Source organism: Anser brachyrhynchus (genome assembly GCF_964034855.1).
Source record: "Anser brachyrhynchus genome assembly, chromosome: 4".
In the NCBI taxonomy this organism is placed as follows: domain Eukaryota; kingdom Metazoa; phylum Chordata; class Aves; order Anseriformes; family Anatidae; genus Anser; species Anser brachyrhynchus.
The window spans coordinates 55,023,723-55,048,447 of NC_137698.1; the positions used below are offsets into that span (position 1 = coordinate 55,023,723).

The 24,725-nt window shown below is 41.3% G+C and overlaps 2 protein-coding genes across 7 annotated transcripts in view; one reads left to right on the plus strand and one right to left on the minus strand.

The window, feature by feature from the left end:
- PDS5A (PDS5 cohesin associated factor A) overlaps positions 1-6,905 on the plus strand; it is a 79,089-nt gene extending 72,184 nt beyond the window's left edge. For 4 of the 5 annotated variants that reach the window (XM_080590776.1, XM_080590778.1, XM_080590777.1 and 1 more), the window contains 4 exons: positions 921-1,026; positions 3,586-3,938; positions 4,997-5,147; positions 5,703-6,905. In XM_080590776.1, coding sequence (XP_080446902.1) covers positions 921-1,026; positions 3,586-3,938; positions 4,997-5,147; positions 5,703-5,738 — 646 coding nt within the window. In that variant the 3' untranslated portion in view covers positions 5,739-6,905. The remainder of the gene's footprint in view (positions 1-920; positions 1,027-3,585; positions 3,939-4,996; positions 5,148-5,702) is intronic. The other variant, XM_080590779.1, reaches the window with a different exon arrangement.
- A 13,719-nt stretch (positions 6,906-20,624) lies between these two features.
- UBE2K (ubiquitin conjugating enzyme E2 K) overlaps positions 20,625-24,725 on the minus strand; it is a 37,948-nt gene continuing 33,847 nt past the window's right edge. For both annotated transcript variants that reach the window (XM_080590817.1, XM_080590816.1), the window contains exons 6-7: positions 22,152-22,280; positions 20,625-21,967 (exon numbers count right to left, since the gene is read on the minus strand). In XM_080590817.1, coding sequence (XP_080446943.1) covers positions 21,893-21,967; positions 22,152-22,280 — 204 coding nt within the window. In that variant the 3' untranslated portion in view covers positions 20,625-21,892. The remainder of the gene's footprint in view (positions 21,968-22,151; positions 22,281-24,725) is intronic.

Below are 24,725 nucleotides of genomic sequence, written 5' to 3' on the forward strand. Positions count from 1 at the left end.
TGCTTTTTCTTTGTGTTCAATAGATGAAAATTAATTAAAGTGTATAAGGCGTGTCCTGCCTGTAATCACATATAATATAGCAGAAGGGACACTTCTGCAGCTCACACATTTGTGATGTATAAATTGGGATCAATCCTGACTGGTAATAAGTATTTTTTGATGTAGTTGAAATATTCAACTTAATTAAGAATAATAGAAAAGAGCATCCTTAAGAGGACTAGGAGCTCAGTGAAAAGATGTAACACATAATTGTAATAGTCTGTCTTTCTTCCAGTAATAGTTATTTTAATGTGGATCCAGTGCTTTTAAATTTGTCAGAAATCTGGAGAAGCGGATTACACTTTCAAATTTTAAGATCAAGTTTAATTTGTTAGGAAATGATAACTGGTTAAGATATAAGATAAAGGGTTAAAGAAAGCAGAGAAAGTTAACTCTAGCTGCTACATTTCATAAAGCCAAGGGAAAGTATAACTCAGTTCTGAATGTGTTCTGTATGTGTGCGTGATATATGCTGCAGTGATCTTGATTTTTTTTAAAACTATTTTGTTTTTAAAACTCTTGTATGTTTGTGTAAATTAGTCTGAGCATTGCTGGTCTGTGTTTTTCCTCCCTATCCTTTCCAGTATTAGCTTTTTCAATCTGAAACAAGAACACAGTCTTGTTTACAGCACTGTTCTTATGTTTGTGAAAATAATTATATGGCGCTGTGTGTGTGTGATAAGGGACTTGGCTCAGTAACTAGGCAATCCCTTCCAGCCCTTTCAGTCTGGGTGTGAGCATGGAGTGAGGCGAATTCAACTGTATTTTTTTAATTTAGCCTGACTGTGTTGATATTTAAAAAAAAAAAAAAAAGTTGCAGACATTTTTCTTTTCTTGTTGTGTGTATTTTGGTTTTATTTTGTCTTCGATTATGCTACAAGGGAACAAAGTTCAGATATATCAGAAACTGGGGTCAGTGAAAATGATGAAAATCCTGTGAGAATCATTTCAGTCACACCAGCAAAGACAGAACCTGTGAAAAACAAGGTATGTTTGGGGATTTTATAGACTGTATCTCTATAATTAGCTTGGCATTGGAGGTTTATTCAATATACATCACTGTGGATATTCTCTGAGGAATTGTTAATGTCAGATTTCATTTCATGTAATTGTTTCATTTTCTTAGCACAATGAAAGACCCTTTATTTTCAAAACTACTTTCAAAAATTTAATCTAGAGAAATTAATAAAGCTCTTGCTCAAAAATAACACAGGAAAAATCAGAAAGTACTTCCTTCTTTTTTTTTTTTATAAAATACCTAAAGATCCCCACCTTCATGCTGTTTTTCCAGTAACCAAAGATATTGCCCAGAAAATTTCAAGCGGTCCTCTAGCACGAACATGTAACTCTAAATGTTATTTAAACTTCGAGGATTTTAATGCCTCCTTCCCCTTCTATTAAAGAGAGGTGACCCTGCCTAAATCAAAATGTTTTTTTAACTTATAAAGCATGTAACTAGATGAAGTTTAACAAAGGTAGATGTTAAGTCCTGCATCTGGGATAGATTAAAGCCAAGCAACAGTACAACAGGCTGGGATCTGCCTTGCTGGGTCTGCTAAGGACCAGAGAGACCATCACAGTGGCAAACCAGCAGAGCACGAGTCAGCAGCACATCTTGGCAGCCTGAGGGCAAACTGAGTCCTGGGCTGTGTTGGTATGGTCAGCAGATCAAGGGATGTGATTTTTTCCACCGTATTTGATGTTCTTTAGACCACACCTGGAACACCTTAACCTCCCCAGTTCAACACAGACACTGAAAAACTGGAGTCTTTCAAAAGGCCACCAAGATTTTAAAGGCTTGGAGAATTTGTTATATGAAGGAAGGTTCAAGGAACTGGGCTTTTTCAGCCTAGAAGGGAGAAGCCTCTTACCAGCCTTTCAATACCTAGAAGGTATTCACGGAGAAGATGGAGGTTTTCTTAACGCTTCATGGTGACAGGACTAAAGGCCACAGGCAGAAGTTGATTCAGGGGAAATTTCAACTGGATATAAGCAAAAAATGTATACGTTGTGAGGAAAACTAGACACTGGAATGCTCTTAAAGGTTTGGCATGACAAGGGTAGGATGGCAATAAGTAGGATAACCACCTACTTTCAACAGAAGGTTGGACCAGATGATTTCCAGAAGTCACTTCCAAGCTAGATGAGTCTGTGATTCTAAAATCAAAGCAGCTTTCTCAGATAATGTAGGGATATGTAGAGATGGTTCATGCTCTACACATTTTAAGAATTTATGCATCTACTCAGTCTCTTTCAATTAGATGAAATCAGAGTAATAAACAGGTGTTTTGGATTTGCATCATAAAACAAGTTAATTTTTCATGATCTTTTCAAATAAGATCCACATGATATTCACACCTATGAGCTAATGAAGATTTTTTTTTTCTCTAGAAATGTCAACAGTATGATAGTTCCTTTTCTTCTTTTTTCCCCTTTTTAGTACTTCTTTGCCAAAATAGAGCTCTTCTGAAAAGTTAGATAAGAGGCATTTATGAAATAGGTCTGAAATGCTTTCAAGGTTCTTTAAACCTGGCTTTAGTTGAAATTTTCAAGGAGTGGTGATCTGTTACTGTGAATAGCAATTGTAAATGTCTCTTTTGAATCTATTAGAACAATAATAAAGATTACAGAAACTGCAAGACTTATTTAAACATTTATAATAATGGAAGAATATTTAACAAAAAAAAGTCCTTGGTTCAGACACAGCACTTTTAATAGTGAGGCACTCAATTTCAAACACACTTAATTGGTGTGTTTGAAATTGCTAAGTCATCCCAGCTGGACTTCTATATACCCTTTTCTCTGCTTCTCTTCCTAACTGTTTCATAAGCCAGTGTTCAAATGAAGGTCCAGCATCCAATTGCTTCATCTTTGTTTCCAAGTGAATAGTTTTCTGTGTAGAGACCTACATTGCTACCAGCCTTTCTGTCCTTCACGTACAGACGGCGCTTCACGAAACAAACACCTCCATTACTTTGTTCAGTTTATTGGGAAAAACATGCATGCAGGCCATACCTATTTAAACTCAACAGAATTAACAGTTTCATATATGACTTGGCCTTAATCCCTTTATTGCCCACAAGCCACGTTTTCTTCTTTTTAATGGTATTTTGTGCTTTAGTATTCTGCACTTCACTGGAGTTTGTGCTCAAAATTTGCATTTATTGAAGTATTTGCTGTACCAACGTCATTATTCCCACTCCTCAGTTCCTTCCTGCATATTAGCAGAGAGGCACTAAAGGAGACTGTCCAGTAAAAACCATCATGGGAGGAGCTGTGATTATTAGTCTTACTATAGTCTCACTTTCAAGCAACTAAAAGATATATTAAGTACAGATATTATCATAACACAGTGTAGAAAATCTCTTTCTGTTTAATGTTATAACCCCATTTAGTAAAACTTTTTACTAGATCTAAGCCTATGTGATATGTTTCTATAAGAATTCTTACTTTGTTTTAGAAACTCATGTTTCTGTCAGACAGAACAGAACAGTTTGAGTTTGCCTCTAGGAATCTTTCTTCACATGAATGATTTTTCTTTTCTAGGAAATTAATTCTGATCAGGCTACACAAGGAAACAGCACTGAACGTGGGAAAAAAAGAACAGCAACGGCATCTGGAACTGAGAATATTCATCAAAAAGCAGAAGAAAAAAATGCAGATGAAACAGGACCATCACTCGCAGCAAAAACCAGGAGAGGGCGTCCACCCAAACCTGAACCTCAGGGTACCACTGCAAAAAATGAGGAAACAAATAAACCACCTGTCAGGGGAAGGAAAAGGGCAGCAGTCAGTCAAGAAAGTCCAGGAAGTTTAGAGGCAGGTAACGCCAAAGCACCAAAACAGCAAGACACAGCAAAAAAGCCAGCAGCAGCACAGAGACAAATTGATCTACAAAGGTAAAAATGAATAAAATTAAAAATACGTTTCAAGGTAGACCGTGAATTATGCATTTATACAATTATAACAGATCTAGCATATTTTAAAGGGCACAACTAAACCACAGTAATTTATAAACGCCATGGTTCATGGTTCAACATAAATATTTATCTTCTGTTTTTTCAATGTAAGTGAAAGGGTAACTAGGATTAGAGGAAACTGAAGTTGTTCTCTCAGAGCAGGACAACATAAGCTGTTTTCACCAAATTTTATTTCTTGAATGTTGCATCTTGGTTTGGCTTACCAGAATTGCTGTGTAAAAGAACCAAGAGTTGAGGGTCTTTTAGTGCATTCATTAATAACGGATATACAGGAACGAAAGCTTGAAAACTGACCATCTTCAATGAACAGAATAAATTGAAATTCTAACTAATTATTTTCTGATATTTTGGATCTGATGCTTGTTTAATATTAACAAAATTTTAATATATTAAGTAAATCCACAGCAGAATTTGAAACTGTAATCTAAAAACCAACTCTTGGGTGATGATTTATTTTCTGTCCTCTAATGTTGAAATGTGTTAATGTGATTTCCAATATAACCAAACCACAAATGCAGAAAAAACACTGAGGAAATTTGTTTAGCTGAATCAGATACAATTGTCATTTTAATGAAAAAGTGTCCAAAGTTGTAGAGCGATAAGGGGTAAGGTCAGCAAACCAGCATGCTGGAAGAAATCTCAATTTAATCTAAAGGAAGTATGAATAATTGGACTGATTGATTTCTAGAGAGATTTCGTGAAACTGAAGGTGTTGCAGAGCACCTTGATCAAAAATGAATTACCCTTTTCACAGCAAGATTTGCATACTAGTAAATTGGTCAGTCTTTCAAGAGAATAGTATTTGTGTACTGCCTTGCAATGCTTGTTTTATATGTCAAATTTATTTAAATCTTCATTAAAAAAATTGCTCTATCCATAGCCTTACATAAACCCCTCGTATAAGATAGCTTTTATGAAATACGCAATACATCAATGTTTCTTGGAAAAAATACCAAAACGGTGTTAACGTTTTTCAGAAGTCAGGTGCTTGGAAGTGATGGAGATTCACTGTTGGAGATAGACTCAAGTCCAGGATATTCCCAGAATACAATGGATCTTTTTAAGGCCCGTGAGAGCAGCCAGGAAGATACTGAGGATACAGAGATAGCAGAGGGAGACTTCCTTAAGGTGTAGCAGACATCTTACATAGGACGATCCTCTTGTTACTTAAACAACAGAGAATTAAAGAAATTTGTCTTTCATTTCTAGAAGGATGTATATAAAAAATAGTTATGTTTAGTTTTTTTTGCTTTTACGTAGAAACCTACAAGTTAGTGTAAAAAATTCAAAAAAGAAATAATATTGGCTTTTAAATTAAGGCTTATTCTATGAACCTGGGTATTTACATACAGTAAATTAAAACAAGATTATCTTTATTATTCTCTGATTCCAGTGAAAGCTATGAATGAATGTATTTCTGTTTGAGAGAATTTACGGAATTATCATAATTGAACTTGTGTATTTTCAAGTTTATCAGAAAGTTATGCTATACATAAGGAAATTCAGTTGTATTGAATTAATTACATAGTAGTTGAGAAGATAAAAGCTAGAGGTGGAAGAATCACAGTGTAAAGAATGTATAAGCTAAAATGTAAGCAATATAGATAGGATTTTGATTCAGAATCAGTTGTCATTTCCTTGTCCTTACGATTATCTTTTCTTTCCTTCTCTCCCCCCAAAAAGGTAAAAAGAAAACTCACTCGAAAAGGGAGGAAATGAAGGCCAAATAAAGGCATGCTCCAAGCTTCTGCAAAAACTAGGATTCAGAAATTTCCTGTACAGGAACTGAAATTACTTCAAAACACACAGCTTTCAGCTCTGAAAACAGAAGGAAAACTATGCTTCCCTTTCACGTGAAATTAATCCTTCTCAATGGAAATGTAAAGCAGAAACTCTTGAGAAAGAGGCTAAAAGCATCTGTACTTATTTCCCCAGAGACTTTTTTTATGAAAAGTCAATAATTAAGCAAATTGCTTAACACTTGGTTCCAGTTCCTGCATTCTGGAGTTTAAAAGTGTATTTACACCATTAATTTTTCATGCTGCATTTTTTTTTAAAGGAAGTCAGAGGAGGTCCTTACACTGACATTGAAAAATTCATGATCCTAGAGCCAGGTATTCCCATGTTTCACAGAAAAAGTAGAAGTCTACTGAATGGATTTTAAACAAGACTAAAGGAAAAAATTCACGAAAATTTTTTTTTTTGCTTTACTTTTGGAGACTGTTTTATGTATAATTCTTTCTGCCTGCCTACTTTTCTGCAAAAATAAGATGTACAGATTTCAGTTCCCTGCTATGAAAAGTCATGTGGTGGCAATTTTATAAATGTTGCTTTCTGATTTTTATCAGAGTGGGAAAGTAATCACTTAAAATTATTATTAATTCGCAAGTAGACATTTCATTTTTTAATTTTCCCTCCATTTTAGTTTAATATAATTTGCAATAAATGTACATATTGATGTTTGTTTTATAAAAACATATATCACTTTTAAGTGTTTTTACTCCTGCGGTTCTGTTGGAATATTCTAAATTTTAAAGGAGTAAAGACAGTCCAGCATTTGATTTTATAATGTTTGTCACCAGATTTTTATTATTGATGTAAAGAAAAAAAAAATCGATTTTTAAAAATAGTTGGACTTTGGCAGCTTTGTAAGGAAAGTTGGAAATGTTTAGGATTGCTCTCAATTTTAAGCATCGTGCTGATTGGAAGTAAGTCTGTTTTGCATTTTGTCTTCCTGTCCAGGCTCATTTTTTAATGTTTATTTTAGAAGATTGTTGCATCAATATTATGTTTCCTGGCATTGTTCAGCATAGATAAAGTGTACACTTTTATGTACACACGATCATATTTAAGTTTGTTGCATAAAATAAACGCTTCTAGGTGTCATGTGGCAGTCTTCCTTTTTTTTTTCCTTTTTGTAATTTCTCCCTCAAAAAAACAACTTGCTCTGTATCCATGCATGGTCTTGGGTATTCATAGAAATAAGACGTTGAGCGAAGAAGTTGTAATGCAGACAGCTATGTAGTTAAAAACATACGTTTTGAGGTGAAATTATGGTAGTTATCTTGTAAAGTTGCATGGGAAGAAGGGGCTCGGTCTGCAGAGCAACCATGAGCAGTGCACTTTGCTTCCCTGTGCATCAGTTCCCTGTTGCTTTTTTGCAAATAGTTTTGAAATCCCTTGGTGCACTGTAGAGGAGCTGGGTATTTTGGACGTAAGCTGAGGATTACTTGCTGTCCTGAAATGGATAGGGCGCGGCTGTGTGCTGTGAAGCAGTGACTGAGGCTGCCTTACCCAGCATTTCATTGGTGTTAGTTATTTTTTTCTCTGTACCAGAGAAAATAAACTCTTTGCGTGGAAATGTGCCTAAAGCAAGCAGATGCTTTGACTTGAAGGATTTTAAATACTTCCTTATTTTTTAAATACTTTCTTATTATTAATTACTTTTTTATTTTAAATACTGGGGAGGGACTGGGAGATTTGAAAAGCATTTAATTACACATTGGTCCATCAGGGTTTTGATATCTAAAGCTGAAATATTTTTACAATTCAGTTTTACTGATCATAACACAGTTTTTGGTGCTCTGGTCAAATACTTCCTTCATGGAGACGATGTGCTGTGTTGATTTAAAACTATTTTAAAACTTTTTTGTTTATTTTAGAAATGAGCTCTGGTACCTGGTGATGTGCATCTAACAGTGATTTGAAATCTGGACTTGACAAATCTTGCAAATATTCAGAACTGTTTCAAAAAGCTATGATTTTTGTGAAGTGCATTTTGGGGGGGTGTGTGTCAGTTTTTAGTCCGTTTAAATGTCAAGTAGATGAATCCAGATGATGTCAATGAACCATCATCAGAATAACTCCGAAGGTGTTTGTGGAGGTTAGATGGTTCAGTGCCATGCTCAGAGCAAGGTTTTTCAGGTGTCTTTTTAGAGTTAGTTTGTTTCTTCTGTTTTCTTTAAGGGACATGAGACTTACTTTTGTATGGTGACTTGCCAGTATAGTCGAAGAAAATTATTACATTCATGCCGCAAATCAGGCTGGGCGTAATTGGCTGAGCAAAAACGCATACAGGCTGTAGGAAAAGGTCTCCTAATGGTGCACTGGTTTGTCACGGGACCTTGCCACAGGCAAGGCTACGTGCGGAATTTCTCTGCCTGCCCCCTGCTGCTCCTCACCAAACTCCTGAGCGTACACATGGTAAAATTCAGAGTTATCTCAGGGGTGAACCTCAGCCTTTATAACAGTTACAGGGAAGTACAGGCATAATTTTATACACACAAAATGTATGCATTGCTCATATTCTTCCTGCAGTTAAAACATAAAAATCTATTAGTGTAGAGCTGTGGAATTGAAGGCAAATTATTGCAAAGAAGATGTTTATTTTGTAGTTGATCACACATGAGCTTTAAAATATTTTACATAAGAATGGGGATTGTCTCGTTGTAATAAGAGCGCTGATGCTCCGAGGTTTTTCACTTTTAATGTGTGATAAGGAATAAAAGGAAGCCCAATTAAAATGTAGTGCATATGGCTTTTATCCAGGGTAGGACTGAGGTGTTGAGGTTTCACATTCAGTTCCATAGCCAGAGCTAAGTTATCATCTTTAAGTTCCCATCTTCATAAAAGTGTGGCTTTGTTTCTTGGCGGACATACATTTATTTCTGTTGCTTTGTTTCCTCTGATTCCTGGACTGTATGGTTTTCGTAACAATGAGAGTAAGGCTGCTCTGGGACCATCCTCTGTAAATGGAGCAAATTAAACCTGTACCACTCAACAGAACCGAATCTGAACAGTTGGTATAATATTTCTAGAGCAACCTGCTGTATTTCTTACACAGGAAGAATAATATGCATTATGAATCTTCTCGGCATGTGCTGTGTCAAGCCTTTAAGCTTTAGAATTGCTATATAACAACAAAACAAATCCTTATCTAAAATGGACTTCCAGACAATAGCTGCTTAGCACACATCATCGGGCCGCGTTCAACGTCAGACTGGCTGTGGAGTTTCGTGTTGACTCATGGGGCTCTCGTAGCAGAACTGTCTCGTCTAAAGATCCAGGAAGATTTGGGATCACCAAACGTTTGCAATGCACAGGACACTTGCTGCTTAAAGAAATGGACCGTGATGATCCTAGTTCACCTGCACGTGTGCTCCATGGTTACGTTATCAGCAGTAATAGATTCATTTGTTTGTGTGCAGAAGTCAAGTCGCAAATCAGCGCTCAAGGAAATAGCTGAAAGCAGTCGGACTATAAAGCCTGCTCGCCAGCCAGGCGTGCATGGCTGATAACCAAAATTGTTCACAGACCAGCTGGTCTCAGCCAGAGGAATTGTGTCACGGTGCAGCGGCAGGTATGCGTAGCCAACAGCAAGGTGTCGCACAGCAACTTAAAAAGTTGTTCCATACAGCAGCACGTGGTACATCCCTGGAAGCCTGCTCCTCCTCACGTTTCTGACAAAGAGAATCGTCCTGCCCCGCTGCCTGGGGTGCTCAAGGGGTAAGAGGGAAATTCAAACGAAAAGAACATTCTCTTGGAGGAAAATACTCCTAAACTTCAAAGACTAGTGACTCTTTCATTTTCGAAAGAGTTTTAAAGCCTGGCATTCCCTGGATCCATTTGTCTTGGTTCCTGGAAGGAAGCAAACAAGATCAGACTCCCGCAGGAGAACTTGGAAGTCCTACTACAGAAGCAGAGATAACAGCCTCCCCTCCCCTGCTGCACGGCCTGGGTCAGGCGAGTGGATCCATGGGTACAGCACTAAAAGCCTGGCAAAACTGCTCAAATTTACAACCTCATGCTGGCCTTTCTCCTTAAGCCACACACCCAGACGTCTGCCTCTCGTGTTTCAAGCATGGTGCGACTTTATTTCAGCCAAAGCCATTCCAGAAATTGCATTGGCATCTCTCTAGCTTTCCAGCTACCTTTCTTTTCAGAGCTGGTTTTACAGTACTGTGCTTACTTTCCCACTGATACAAATTCCTCATGATGGAGCAAGGGCTTTTGTTCAAGAGCAAAATTTCATATTCCTCTAGCTGTTACCACATGAGAGACAAAGGGGGTGAGTTACCCCGTTTCTTGCTTTAATCTGAGTACAGAGCATCTTCTGTTCCTGACTGAAGATGGCCAGTCCCACAGTTCCATTAGTCATGTTTCAGCACCAAGTCACTGTTTGAACCCACAAAGTGCCTACTTTCACAAATCTGACTTTAAATACTTAGCAGAAACATCTCCCACTCTTCTCTGAGTCCCTTATTTTATATGGTTCTGAAGGAAATGGTGAAGTTTTAGGCAACTGTAGCTGCTTATAAAGAAATAACTGATCTGGGGGGACCCCAGGCTAGCTGTTCCTGTTCAAATAACCTCCTTCACTTGGGTCACAAAGCCAAAGCAGCAGGCACACTCACCCCATTAATTGGGAGAAGCAGCTGCACCTGAACTCAGCTGGAGTCACATTTGCCTGAAGACAGTGTGGCCGTGTTCCTCAGAGCTGTGGTGTCGCTCACAGGTGTTTGATGCAAACCATACTTACGCTACATAATTTAGGGAGCTGTTGCCTGTGCCAGGCAGTGTAAAGTCATTTTAGTGTTGCTCTGGGAGAAGCCTTCCTGCTTGACCTGATGGAAAGGTCCTGCTCACCTGTAGCAGCATGACTTCGCTCCATTTCTGCTTGGCAAAGGACACGACAAACTTCTGAACCACTCAGCTGCACAGAGGCTGGGTGCTGTCAGCCGACAGGAGGCAGAGTCAGGACCTGCTGTGACCCCGCTAGCTTCTACAAGAAGCCACTCCACTTTCAACCCGGTGGATTTATCACTGCGCAGCTCGATCCATGGCCAGCAGAGCTGAGACATCTGTGGGCAGTCCAGACAGCGCAGTCGGGTCCTTGTGGAGGAGGGACAGCCATCAGGAGACCCGTCTGTTCTTCGGTGGGAGCAGGGAGTTATCTGGGCTGGTCTGTAACTCGTTGAGAAGTCATGCTGGCAGCAGGGCAGTCTCAGCAGCAAGGCAGCTGCGGTACGAAGCATGACCGAACAACTTCGCATACCCTGCGCGTCCTCCACCCACGACAAGACTGTTATTTCAACAGCCACAAGAGCCCAGCTGTGTGTTCATAATGCTGCAAGGCAGGCGGGCTCCAGAACAAGAAAGACACGTTTTGCTCCTTAAGTTCAGGCATTTAATTCTTCTCTCATTGCCCAGGAAGCCGAGACTGATGTTTGCTGACCCTGATACACCAAAGCTTGTGAAGCAAAAGCTGGACTAAGATCACGGCAGTCCCAGACGTGAGCCGAGTTGTTTTGGTGCTGGGTCTGAGTGCTCCACAGCAGGTAGGTATCACTGCTCTAGAAATTTTGTCGGCAATAATCTGATTTCTTTCCTTGGTGCAGCATAGTTGTGGAGGTATTGTCTGGCTGGGCAGCTGGCTCGCAGCCTGGCACCCTTCCCCACAGAAAGCTGGGATGTTTGGGATGTTTTGGGGTAACACTGGCCTCTCCAGGGAAGCTGATTTCTGTGTCTTCCCATCCTGTCTGGTTGGGGGAGGTTTCTGTCTGGTACACTCGCACATAGCTGCTGCATAAAGCTGATTCTTGTGCTTTAACAGATCTCTTTGCTTCATTACTGAAAGCCTTTCTAGCCTCGAGTGTGATCTCAGTCAGACCCACAAGTGGTCAAGTTAAAGGCTGGGGTTCGCGGGGCTGGTTGGGGTTGGTGACGCAGAGCAGTAAAAGACCACAGAAACGTGATATGGGTAAAGTAGAAATCAAGAGATGGTTTCTAGCCATCTAAACAACAGAAATTTGGAAGAACCTTCTAAAAGAGGAGTAGATTTAAGATGGATTTATATAAGCCTCTGAATTTGACATTATGGGGGCCTGTGACACGCAGGCCTGGACTTGATCCTGCTGTGCTGTGCCTGCAAGCTGCAGTGACAGCTCCATCTTGCCTTGCACCACAGGCACCGAAAGCACTGGGCAAGGCCTCAATCCACCCAGAAGGGTTTGCAGTGTGATGCTCCAAACTAGCTGATACTTTACAAATAATGAAAATGCTTTCCTTAGAAAACATTTTATTTAATCCAGGTCTTTCAAGCATTCCCTTCTCTTCTGTGCCTACAAGTAGCACTATTAGGAGCAAATTCTGTGGGGCTTCTGTCACTTAAAAAGATGATTTTTCCTATGTACCCCTGAAAATCTGTCTTTACTAACTTGTACTTTTAAACTGCAGTACAGACTTTAGTCATTTCAATCCAAACACTTTTTTTTTTTTTGGCCTAAAAGTTCACTTTCTCACACCAGTGTTTTGCACATGCTCAGCTGGATGTTGGAGAGATGTGCTTAACTTAATATTCCTGCTCTGAGTTAAGGTTTGGAGTCCCTGCTTTTAAGGTCATTGCGAGTTATCCTAAGCTAATGGTGACGTTTGCTCTCAGTACAACAGCATTCGCTTTTAATTTCTGTGGTGGTTTTCCAGAAACCAGAGGTGAGGTGGTGTTTGTGTGAGTTAGACTGGAAACACCGGGTAGGCCTCAGCTGGAGGCCGTCCCCAAACTGGACACGTTCCTCCCGGCTGTGACAGAGCCACACTTGTTCCTTGCCGTCATTCGGAGCACGAAACTATCCCAGCTCGAGTAGATAGGTACTGGCTGGTCTTTGGAAACAGGGATCAGGGATCACTTCATTGCTTTGGGGGTTTCTGCAGCCTTCAGGTGGCTAGGGAAGTAAAACAGAAGCAATCTCTTCCGTAAAGTCCCATTTATCTTTCAAATTGCTCAAGAACATTGCAAGGCCCACAAGAGAGGCTGGACAGCAGGTTTCTCTGACAGGAACCATACTGCATTCAGCTGCTGAAGCCAAAAAAAATGGCAGCGTCCGTCTCCCAAAGCACAAGGGAAGTACGGCCATGCTCAATTTTGGCTGTGTCACCAGAGGGCGGAGGGTGGCAGGGCGGGCTGTGGTGGCACCACCTGCTCCTGTGCTCCCCGGGCTCAGCCTTCCCTTCGCCCCTGCACCAGGGCACGATTCAGGATAACAGGATTTAAAACTCTACTTTTCCCACAAGGACTCTTCAGAGTAGATTTCCTCCCTATTTTAGCACAGGTTTCTTCTGTTATTTTCTCCCTTCTTCAAGTAGGGAGTTGTTTCTCACAGCGTACCCCTCTGTGCTGGTCAGCTGCACGTTACCTTGATGTCTCCCCGGCTATTGGCCCCAAGCAGCCGCCTCAGGACCTGCCAGGCACTGGATGGCCAAACTTCCGAATGCTGTAGGGAAACGTTCTGGCCACAGGGCCTAATGCACCTGATAAGCACCTGATAGGAGAAGGTAAAGAAGTGGTGCCAGGCTCTTCTTGGTGAACACACAAGAGGCAATCAGCACAAACTGAAATACAAGAAATTTCATTTAATTGTTAAAAATAGTGGTGGTACCACTCCTGGTGGTACCGTCTGTCCATCCAGCTGTCCGTCCCCTCCTCAGGAGCACCCAGGGCTGTGGGACCCAGCACTGTTGTGCACGGTCACCCTCACACACGTGCCCAGCTGGAAGAGGGGGGAAAGAAGCAATTTGCTAACAGAAAACAGCCTAAAACCTGTCACTGACTAACGAATCGGTGTAAAACAGCAGTTCCCAGGGAACTGCCACACACAAGGCCCCCACTTTGCCCTCACAGGAAGGGGGGTCACTGGTACCCTGGCCATGAGCGATGTTGGCATGCACACACAGCAAAGACCACAGTTTTATTTATAACTATATTGCTTTTTTTCTCCCATTATGTACTGTTTTGTTGTCAACTGGATGTGGTTTCAAAGAGGCCTCTACAGACGTAGCAGCCGTGATTTATGCAGCAGCCCAAACCACAGCGGTTTGCTGCAGAAAAGATTCAGTGATCTCAAAGCAGTTGAAAGCAAAGAGTCAGCACAGCCTTGTGAAAGTGAACTTACCAGTTGCTATAGCACACCTAACTGTGATACAGCTACAAATTCAAGGTTTGGGACAGAACCACAGGATGGCGAGGCTGGCAGGGCCCTCTGGAGGCCCCTGCCCCAGCCCCTGCTCCAGCAGGGACACCCACAGCAGGGTGCCCAGCACCACGTCCAGGCAGCTTCTGAAGCTCTCCAAGGAGGAGACCCGCCCCCCCCCCCCCCCCACGCTTCTGTGGGCAACTTGTGCCAGGGCTCCCTCACCTGCCCAGCACAGCAGTGCTGCCTGGTGCTCACAGAGAACCTCCTGTGCTCCAGTTTGTGTCCACTGCCTTGTGTCCTGGCACTGGGCACCACTGAGAAGAGCCTGGCTCCATCTTCTTTACACCCTCCCTTTGGGCGTTCACAGACACTGATGAGCTCCTGCGACTAGCCACAGGTAAGGCCCAGTCCCAGGTGAGAACAATGGCAAATGAACAATATGAGGAACAATGCTGTCCTTGTTTGTTCCTACAAACCTTTTGGCTTTTTCCTCATCTGCATCATCCACCTCGGTGACTTTTTGGTGCTTGCTTTGTTCATACACGTCTACTTCTAAATAGCTCTCCCTTCTGACACGTATGGCCTAGAGACACTTCACTCCTGGCATTTTTGATGTGGTTCAGACCAGTTAAGGACGTGACTGGAGATTGCTCTAAAGGGAATGTGCACACAAAGCAAAGAGGGCGAGCATCCCTCCCCCATGCCCCGTCCGGTTGGTAATGCGCCTCTGGATAGTTAATACACGCTTCATTTTCCAGATTTCGTCCTTTTAATGGCAAAAGCCATAGATGTGAGTCTTTTTCATCGCATTTAAACTGACAACTTTATCCCACTTAAATCACTTTCTACACAGTAAGCCACGTTGCATTCACCACCTTGCAGCCGCGTTGGCCACCACCAGCGCCAGGAGCAGCCGTGTCCTGCTCTGTCACTGGGGCTTGTTCTTCAGCCTTATAGTTAGGGCAAGCTGAAGGTACAGCAGCGCTACAATTTCTGGTGCTATTTCTTTGGTAACAAACAGGTTTACGTGCAGTGAGCTCTCACACCTCCTGGGTGAAATGGGCCCAGTCAGTTCTAGGCCTGCTCATTGAACCAAAATTCATCCCAGAGCCTGGCTGGCACTTCTTTTCAGGGCTGTCCCACACCCGCTCCTGCAGCACACCCGTGGGCAGCTGCTTTGCCCCAAGCCACGTAAGGGCTGCCCCCACAGCCAGGTAACACAGCAGGGCTGCAGGAGCCTCCCAAACCTCTCCAACAGGATGGGCAGGAGTTGACTACTCGCTGCCTCGCTTATTTTCAGCAATAGCTTCTCTCTTAACCTGCCCGCAGTGAGCATCATAATTTGGGGAGCCAGGCAGAGACCTGGGCAGGGAAAACAAGGTGCTTGCTATATCCCCGTTCCCTTCTCCTGCCCCTCTGTAAGAAAAGGGGGCTGTTTTTAGCCACTTTTCCCCATCCAGCAACACCAGCCTCCTTTTTTCCTCACAAGGCCAGCTGATTACTCTTAATTTCCCCTTGGGCTGGGACAAACCCACCTACAAAGTTTATGTATTTCAACACAAGGCAGCCACTAAGTGAAGCAATGCAATTTATTTGACATTATACCAGACATGGGTGCTCCAGCTCCAGACCCAGACTTGACCTTAAAACAATATTAAATCCTGGATTTGCTGCATAGGCATTATCAAAGTTACCTGGCTGAGAGCTAAAAGGTGTCAGCATTACAGCTATGGAAATACAAAATTAAACACAGGAGGCATCGAGATACTGTTCGTCCAGTTCAACTGTAAACGTGCTTCCAGCTTTGGGGTGCTGGAAGAAATTACAAGGCTGTAGGACAAGTTCACAAGGATTTCTGTATACAGCAGCTCAGTTACTCATGGCACAGCAGTCTAACTACACGGATGAGGGAATAGGTTTTGTTTTTTTCTAAAGTACCAGACAGGCTAAGAGAGACAAGCCCCCAACCAAGAGGGGCGCGGTCCCTCTCCCTGTGAATGAATGAGGTATCACACAGCTTATGACGATGGTAAATAGAAGACCCTCCTCTAATTCTCACGCCATCCCTGTGCAGTGACACTAATAAATTTGGTACAGCCTCCATGGGAGCCTGCGAAACCTGCCCAGGGCCGAACACCAGCCTGCAGAGACGAAGCAGAAACAAAACTCGTGTGACAAGGAGCCTCCCACCCTGCTCACTGCTCCAAGCGCTGGGTGTGCAGAGGACAGCTTTCAAAGTGCCTTGCTCCGTGCCGCAAGCACTGACCAAAACACGCCAAAGCGCTGGTGGCAGGTAGCGGCACCCCAGCACTGCACAGGCACATCTCTCTCCCCCCATCCTCCTATGGCTGCCCAACCAGGCACAAGGCTGTCGCCTCCTCCTGTAGGAAGCAGCTGGAGCTTATAGAAAGTACAGAGACAAGATGAGCATGAGTGGTAGCGAAAACAAAACATTTTTTGTTTCCTCAGACACAGCCTTAGACTTTTTTTTAAAGGAAACACTACGCATGTATGCATATATTTCTTTATGTAAATACATTTCCTACTGTCTTAGGTGAAACAACACACTCTTCCATCACACATTATATTTACACAATTTCTTCCTCAAAATTTTTAATGTGCATTAGGACAGCTCTCATCCTTCCTCTCTCGTTATTGACATGGAAACAGTATACCATGTAACAGCAGAACAATTTGAATTCCCAGAAATAAAATGAAAACTACTTTCAGGGAAACATGCATTTATTGTTAAGCATTCCCAGTGAAAATCAACATCTTTTAAAATGTGTGTTTATTTAAAAAATCATTTGTGTACAAAAGTGTTTGTGTAGTTTTTATTTTCAAGACAAAAAACACTGATGCTGCATTCCAGCCCACCCACTCATCCTTTACAGGAAGCCTGATGCTCAAGAACCAACCTCCTGCAATATATATATATATTTCTGTATTTTTTTGTTTTTATTTTTTAAATTTTTTTAAGAAAAGTCAGAATCTCGGATGGAAAAGGTAAGTGTAAAGCAGGGTTCTTCAACAGTTGACATCAGCATTCTTATGATGGCGGCCTCCTTCAGACACCACAACAGAGCACCAGCAGTTGTCGGAAACCAGAAATGGACAAGTACAGCATTTTCACAGTACATTTCCTCAGCTGTTGAGTCTCTCAACTTACATTTTCAATGAATGGCTCAGCACCGTAAGCAATTGGCTAGCTATTTTGATGCCTACAAAGCAGGTAACAGCAGAGAAGGAACATCACATCACAGTACAGTGCAAATGACTTGCAAGAGTTTGTCGAATGAGAACAAAGCTGAAAACTCAAGTTGCTGACTACAGAGTGCTGCAGCTGGAATAACCGAGCAAGAAGCAAAATGGGTTAAGGACGGTTGGCCTTGTGAGGCTAAGGATGAATCGGCCGATGACGCTAACAGCACCAACAGGAAGAGCAAGCTATGTGTTTTTACCGATGGTGTTGGAGTAGATCGGACAGCTAACAAGAGGAAAGAAGCACCTGCCCCTTTACCTAACCATAGGAGAAAGCTGTGCCGGGGAAATGAGGACGGTAGCAGTGAAACCGCCTATGTGGTCTTCTCAGAAAGAGCCCTAGGCACTCAATGAGCATCTTCACTTTCACACTTTGGTTCTGTGGTGCAGTAGAGGGCATGATGAAACGCGTTCTCGCGAGCTATTTCTTAGCCAAGTGCTCATCAAGCCCTACAGAGCAAATAGCTGGATCACAGACCAGCAGCTACGCTCATCAAGATGCTCCTGATCAGCTTCCACAGCCAACAAAGCAGAGCAGGAGGGGACCTCTCGTCGTCTTCTTGTGCCTGCTCATAAGCAGACATTAAATAAAACTAGCCTTCACTGCTAAATTATTTATCATTTTCCCCTTTGGGCAAGCCTCCAAGTCTAAGCTAGCTTTTGTTGGTATTTAGGAAGGAAACAAGGGCCATGCACACAGCTAAGCTTCCCCTTGCTCTGAAAATGGAACATTTCACATTAACAGTGTATGACCGATACAGTAAACAAGAACTCTTGCTTGAAACTCTGGTTCAGGTTTGCTTTTCCCCCCTCCCCTTTCCCCCTTAAACAAGTAATCCATATGCTCTGAAGTGCCTAGTCTGATTCACAGCTGCTAAGCCTAGATTTGCATAGTTTAAATGTTTGTTACCCACACCATCTAACACAGATTTGGCATTACAAGGTAAGCTTCTTTCTGGCTATTTAATTCCTCTTTTTCAAACACACACACGTGAAAAAAAGCCTATATTCCTTATGTCAGTGTTCCAATGCTAATTTACTTGGAAGAGTTAAATACAATGGCAATTAAAAAAAAGGACATTCCTACACCATTGGTACCTAACTCCTCAAACAAATGCTCCTGAACCAGTTAGAGTCAAGGCGCCAGGTGCTCTGGCAGGCTGACGTGAGCCTTGTTAGAAAGCCGCTCACTCGCATGAAATTCTGCTGCTATGAACTTGAAAGCTGTGGCAAGCTCTTTTCTTTAGATGGGAAGTTTGGGCTAGGCAGAATGAGCAGCACTAAGCGCCACATCTTGCTGGAAGGATATGTTACTAAATTTTTGTCTCTGAGATGTACCAGTCCGTCGCACTGAGGACACAGCTTGTTCACAGGAGAAAGCTGCGAGTTCGGCAAGTGGGGGTGAGATATGGGGAGGACTTTTGGCACTCATAGGAAATCTGAGGCTTTTGGCAACACAGAAAGACATTTCTTTACCTCTAAGCAAAAATATACTCGAGCCTGAGGAACTGGATGAGACAGGAGTTGCTTGTTCCCCACCAACAAAACAAGAGAGAAACCACTTGGCTAGATGCACATCACAGCGTTCCGCAGCGAAGCCTGATGCTCTGGCAAGCAGTGAGCTCCAGTACCAACACCTTGCTCAGAAAAACTGGGCCATCTGGACTTCAAAAGCACTGCTCCAAGCTGTTTTCTTAAGCAACGGTGGAAGACAACGCAGGGTTTATTTGTACGTAGAAAGCAACTCAACTGTCCCCGTGTTTCACGTTCCTGTTTTAAGTAAGCGGAGAACGTGCAGCAGCCGCGCCTGCAAACGCACAGGGCCCTGGATGTAGAGATGATCACACAGAAAACAGAACTCGGATTTTACACGAACAAACTCACAATGATAAACTGAACACTGACAGTAAACTTCCTAGGGCTCAGCCCCAGCTGCAGTTCGACTAACCTTGTACAACGTTACCCCTAAATTCGACTCTGATAATTGCCAAGAATACAAAAACATTCCTTATAAAGGACTCACATGTCAAAACTCATAGGAACTTCAGACCGCAGATGTCTCCTCAAATGCTGGGTCATTTTCCTTCCCAGCTCAGGTCTTGAGAAGCTTCCCTCTGCCAGCATCTGTGCTAGCATCAAGGTACCTTTGCTATAAAGCACATGGATGGAGGGCAAAAAGCAGTGTCCAACGTCTATACACAAGGGGAAAGGGGAAGGCGAGTGTTTTTCTGTAGAGACGAAAATGAGGTAACTTCATGAGAGAAATAAAACACAACAGGGTATTGTTTTGGTGGTGGCCCTGACCACCTCATAACCATTTCCTCTGTTCTCCCCGTCTCCCTTCCCCTCTCTTCCTTCACCCCTTCAGTCACAGTTCGGGAAGCCTGCTCTGGTTATCACTGGGCACATGCTCCCAGTGGTGTTCAGAGGAGACCGGTCTTATCAAGACATTCAGCAGCCCGTAACTGAGAAGTTTTACGTCCCCTGACAGTGATTTCCAAGTTCCTTCTTTTGATAAATAGCAGCGAAGAACAAGGGAAAGTAGTCAGCAATTTATAATTACCACCAGGGTATAAAAAAAAGCGTTGATGTAACCAAGAAGTTCTTAGCCTGTACAACAGAAAAGACATTAACGTGAGGTTAACACAAGTGGCATCCGCCATAGTTTCCTACCGTCCCTGGTTTTCACCTAGCAAACCAGCTGAACAGTAGCAGTTTTTTTGTAAAAAAAATATAAATAAATATAAGACAAAACAATTTCCTTTGGCATCTTCGAGAATGATTTACACTAACTCAAGAAAAAAAATATCACTGACTACACCTTAAAAAGCCGTAAAGACTAAGCAGATGCATTTAGTATTGCACTGATATGAGTTACAAGTATTTACTGTCTGTGCCCTGAAATATTTTAAGCTTGGACACGTCAGACAGAACAGCCCAGGGAACATCCCTGAACTAGTTAGGTCTCTACAGCTCTATTTTCTGGTTCTGTTCCACTATGACTATGCTCCAGATATTTAACAAATACAATAATGTTTCTGATTACCTCTCATACAATTTATAAACAGCCTGTCTATGAAGTGTGAAACTACTTCAACTTGTACTTCATAGTTCAAGAAAAATCCCAAACAGACATGTATTTCCCCACCCCGACCCCATGAATCCTACTGCTCAGGAGAAGAAAGTCACGGAAAAGAAGACTTGTACAGTACTTTATGATCAACAATCCCCGCTCTATTCTCAGGATTTCTCTGAACTTCCTTGTCAGATATATTCTCAAGAGTTAGCATCATATTCATAAAGACATTACCGCTCTCTTTAAATAGATGTACTAGTGTTTGAAGTTGCAAAACTAATAATTTTCAAGCTTTTGCACTCAGGATGAAATGTCATTTTAATACGAATAAAACGACTGACTGTATGTACAAGCCAAGATAAGAGTTCAGTTCTCGTTTATCAGAAACATCAATCCAAAAGAAAGCTAAATTGAGAACACACTTCTACGTCTATGTGCATTTGAAGTATGTACAGAAAAAACACCAACACAGCCTCCATGTGTCAACTAGAGAAAAATGCAAGCAAGGATGAATTTTAAAGTACCTGGTAAGCAATCCTTAAATTGAAGCCCAAAATAAAGCTAGAAAACTGCTGCAAAAACAGCTGATTGCATCATATCAAGTACTCAAAAGAAAAAAAAATTCTCAGTATGCTAGAGAATTAGCTTTTTCCTCCTTCAAATCCAGTGAAATCATATTATCCAGGATATACTGAGCATTTTACATCCATTTAAGACAAAAAAAAGTAAAGAAAACCAGCTCCATCTTTTTGTGCTATATTGAGGCATAATAAACCCTTATGAGATGTGTAGAAAATACGATGGATGAAAATCATCACTGATAATTCAAAATATATTCTTTAAAGGGGAGCCTAGGCTACTGTAAATGGCACACAATACCAACAGATAATGAAAAATAATCCAGTGAGGGTTTTTAGCTGTATGATGTAAGGGAGAGGACACTGAGGTTTCCCAATTTATAAGCTAGGAAGAAAAAGGTTCTGAATAGGTCACCATTTGGAACTTTGGGTAAATCTTAAGTCTTTCAGGAAAATAGGTACAAGAACACTCGAGTATTTAAATGGTGCTCTCTTCAGCGACCCTACCTAATACGTCTATTAAGTACAAGCATGCAAATATAGGTCAATCCACAGGCACATAGGATCCATGTTAAAAACAGTAAGATAGCTGTGATGAGTGGCACCAACAATTTTGATGACTAACACTCAAAAATGTTGCTTTCTGAATTACTAAATCAAAATCCTGAAGCAAGTTCCTGCTAGTCTTCGTCACACTGCTAAACACTAAAGTAGGCATGTTTTCCCCCATTATTTTAGCTGAGCTCAAAGAATTTTTACAATATTTAGTAAGAAAAAAATTAAAGTATTTCCCCTTTTTAAATTTACACAGACGTTTAATTAGCTTTATTTACAGAGCGGTTTTTCAGTCTCCAATAGTGCCTAGATAGCATCATCAGGCAAGAGTGCCAGTTTTAAAAGAGAATCTATATAGAATCCTAAAAATAACAGATGGTGATGCTCCTCCAGAAGGGGCAAGCTGGACTACCGAAGCAGCTCTCTCTACATGGCTCAGTTACTCAGGAGTAATTCTGTTGCAGTCTCTACATCCCATGATTTTGAAGACAAGGCCACTATTACTGCATTCTGCAATTAGAAAACAAAAAGCAAAACATTTTCAGTGCGTGAGCCTGCAGCTGAGAAACAGAATGAGAAGTTTGCAGATTCATCAGAACATGTTTACCACTTGCTAAGAAATAACTAATCATTTATAAGACGATTATTTCAAAAAAGGTGGAGGCGGAAGAACATTTAAGTTATAGATACTTACCCTATCAAAGCCCATAGCACAAAGGTTTTCTATTTTTCTGGTGTATTCTGGACTAGAAACTGGTGCTCCAGCATACACATGTGCCCAAAGTCGAGCTGTCTGTTTAAACATTTCTGGATTTTGTTTGTACTGCACAAAAGAGAGAGAGGGGAGAATGGGAAAGTTAAGCCAGCTCAGCAATCCAACCAAAAAGTACGATGATACAGCAGATTCCTATCCGTAATTCTTTCTGTAACATCTTCAACACTGTTTCACACCGCTCATACTCATATTTTTGAAATGAAACTTGGAGGCGAGGATTTCTGGTAGAGAAAGCTTATGCAAGCATTTAACTTCACGTGTTTGCCTTTAGATTAAATTATGCACTATAGGTATTTTATGAGTACAGTCAGATAACTGCTCTCAGCTGCATTGATCAGGAGCTAAGTAGCTGTATTTAGCACAGCTACTGAGATTTTACATTCAGTGCAGCAAAGCACAAGCTACCCGTGTTAACATCTGCTGAATGTATGCACTGCACACCGAAGTATTTCTCTAATCACTAGAAAATATGCCTGGTTTTGCACACTGCAAGTAGGTCTGCAGTTTTTTAGGGAGGCTTGACATTTTACTGCAGGGCTTCCTCCGGAAAATGAGGATAAGGGTAGTATGTGTGACCAAAAAAGGGCTGAAAAAACAGGTGAACATGTGTGAGAAAACAGGACGTTGCAACTCTATGCAAGCTACTGATCATCAGAAAACAGAAATCACACAGGGTACGTAAATATTATTTGGCACCAGTTTTTGTCAGTAACAAGTTTGCCAGTAAATAACGGAATGGACCAGAGCGGAGTTTTCAGCCGGTGCCAGGAACTCCAAGACAAGAAAGTGGGTCATCTGTCATAAGTGGTACACAACAAAGCAAGAGAAGTTTCCTATTTTAGCAACTTTCATCTATGAAATAGATTTTTTTTAAAATCAACATAACCATATATTGTTTTATTAAAAGACAACTTCTTCCCCCTTAATCATTACAGTTGAAAAACTGTTTTCCCATCCTTAACTACGTAATTTTAGCACTAAATAAGACGATACTGGGAAATACACTATTCAATTATTTAGACACATTTTAAGGACGGAAATACAACTGATTATTATAATTCTACATATTTTACCCATGCATGTAAATGATCATTAGATCTGTAAAACACATTCAAAGAGAATACTACTCATTTCATTTTACATTTCCAACAGCACACACACCAACTCCACTGCATTGTGTGCTTTGTACACCTCACACTAATTCTGCCCCACATTAAGTAATCTGTGTAGTTACTATCCAATTATTAATGGCATTAAAACAAACATGAGAGAACCTACTGTTGGGAATAACTCAGTGTTATATATACACACAGTGATCTATAATAAATCTCTTATTACAACCAAAGAAACGAGGAAGCAGTAAGTGTAGCATCAGCAGCATCCTGGGGTACTGTATTTTTCTGCTCTTAACATATCTTCCTCCCAAGTTATAATGATTTTATTTTATTTTTTTTTCTGGTTTTAATATATTTGAAAACACCGTAAGCCTAATAAACAACCAGATGAAGTGCAAAGGACTGAAGTTGTGTTTGCGTAACTGCACTTTATTCAGAACTAGCTTTCACTGTTCTATAAATAAAACTACTTTAGTTAGGTATCTGTAAATAATCCAGCTTCTCACTGTACTGAGAAGCCTACAGGCACCTTTTACTGATGTCTCTGTATCAGGAATCACAGTCAGTTATGTTGCTGTACTTAAAACACAACAAAAAAACACCTGCAACTAGTCAAGTATGTTGAGGTAGTTTTGACACTGGACAGACAGTGTCCGAAAGGTGGCAGGAGTCTGAAAATACTGCCATTATTTAAGCAGGAGTAGAACACCACTGTGCTCTCCCTGAGATTGAGCTTAATTCTTCTAGGACACTACCATTTACCTGGACAGTTTAGTAGTCTAACAAATAGTTAAGTAAATTCACCAAGTAAAAGCATAGAAGATAAAGAATTCCTTGTCAATTTTTGTCTTTGAAAAGTTTTTTTTTGGAGGGACAGGACAGGGGACACGAAAGAAACAAGAAACCATACACCCCACATGGAGGAACTGGATGCTTACCATCACATCTCTCAAAGGGACTATTATCACTTTCTACTTACGTTCACAAGCACATAACTGAAGGCCAATCTGCTAATGCAGCTTTCATGCAGATATTTGCAGGGAACAGGAAAACTGAATCCTCCCCACACCAGCCACACCACAGTCCCACTGCACACATCCCTACAGGAACCTAAAATGCAGCCTGGAAAATTGCTCTTCAGAGTCCAGGAAGATTCCTGGATTCAGTCTTTTGTCTGAGAGAAAGGCATTTCCAGCTGAAATGTTTCTATGAAATTGTTAGCATTCCCACACAAAATTCTAATAGAAGCAGCCAGAATGGGAAACACCGTTTTTCTTCTTTGTGAAAAGGAAAAACTGATTTTTGATTGCATTAAAAGAGGATGCGACAGCGAGGACGAGCATCTGGCAAGAAAAACCTGTGCAGGGGCATCATCTGC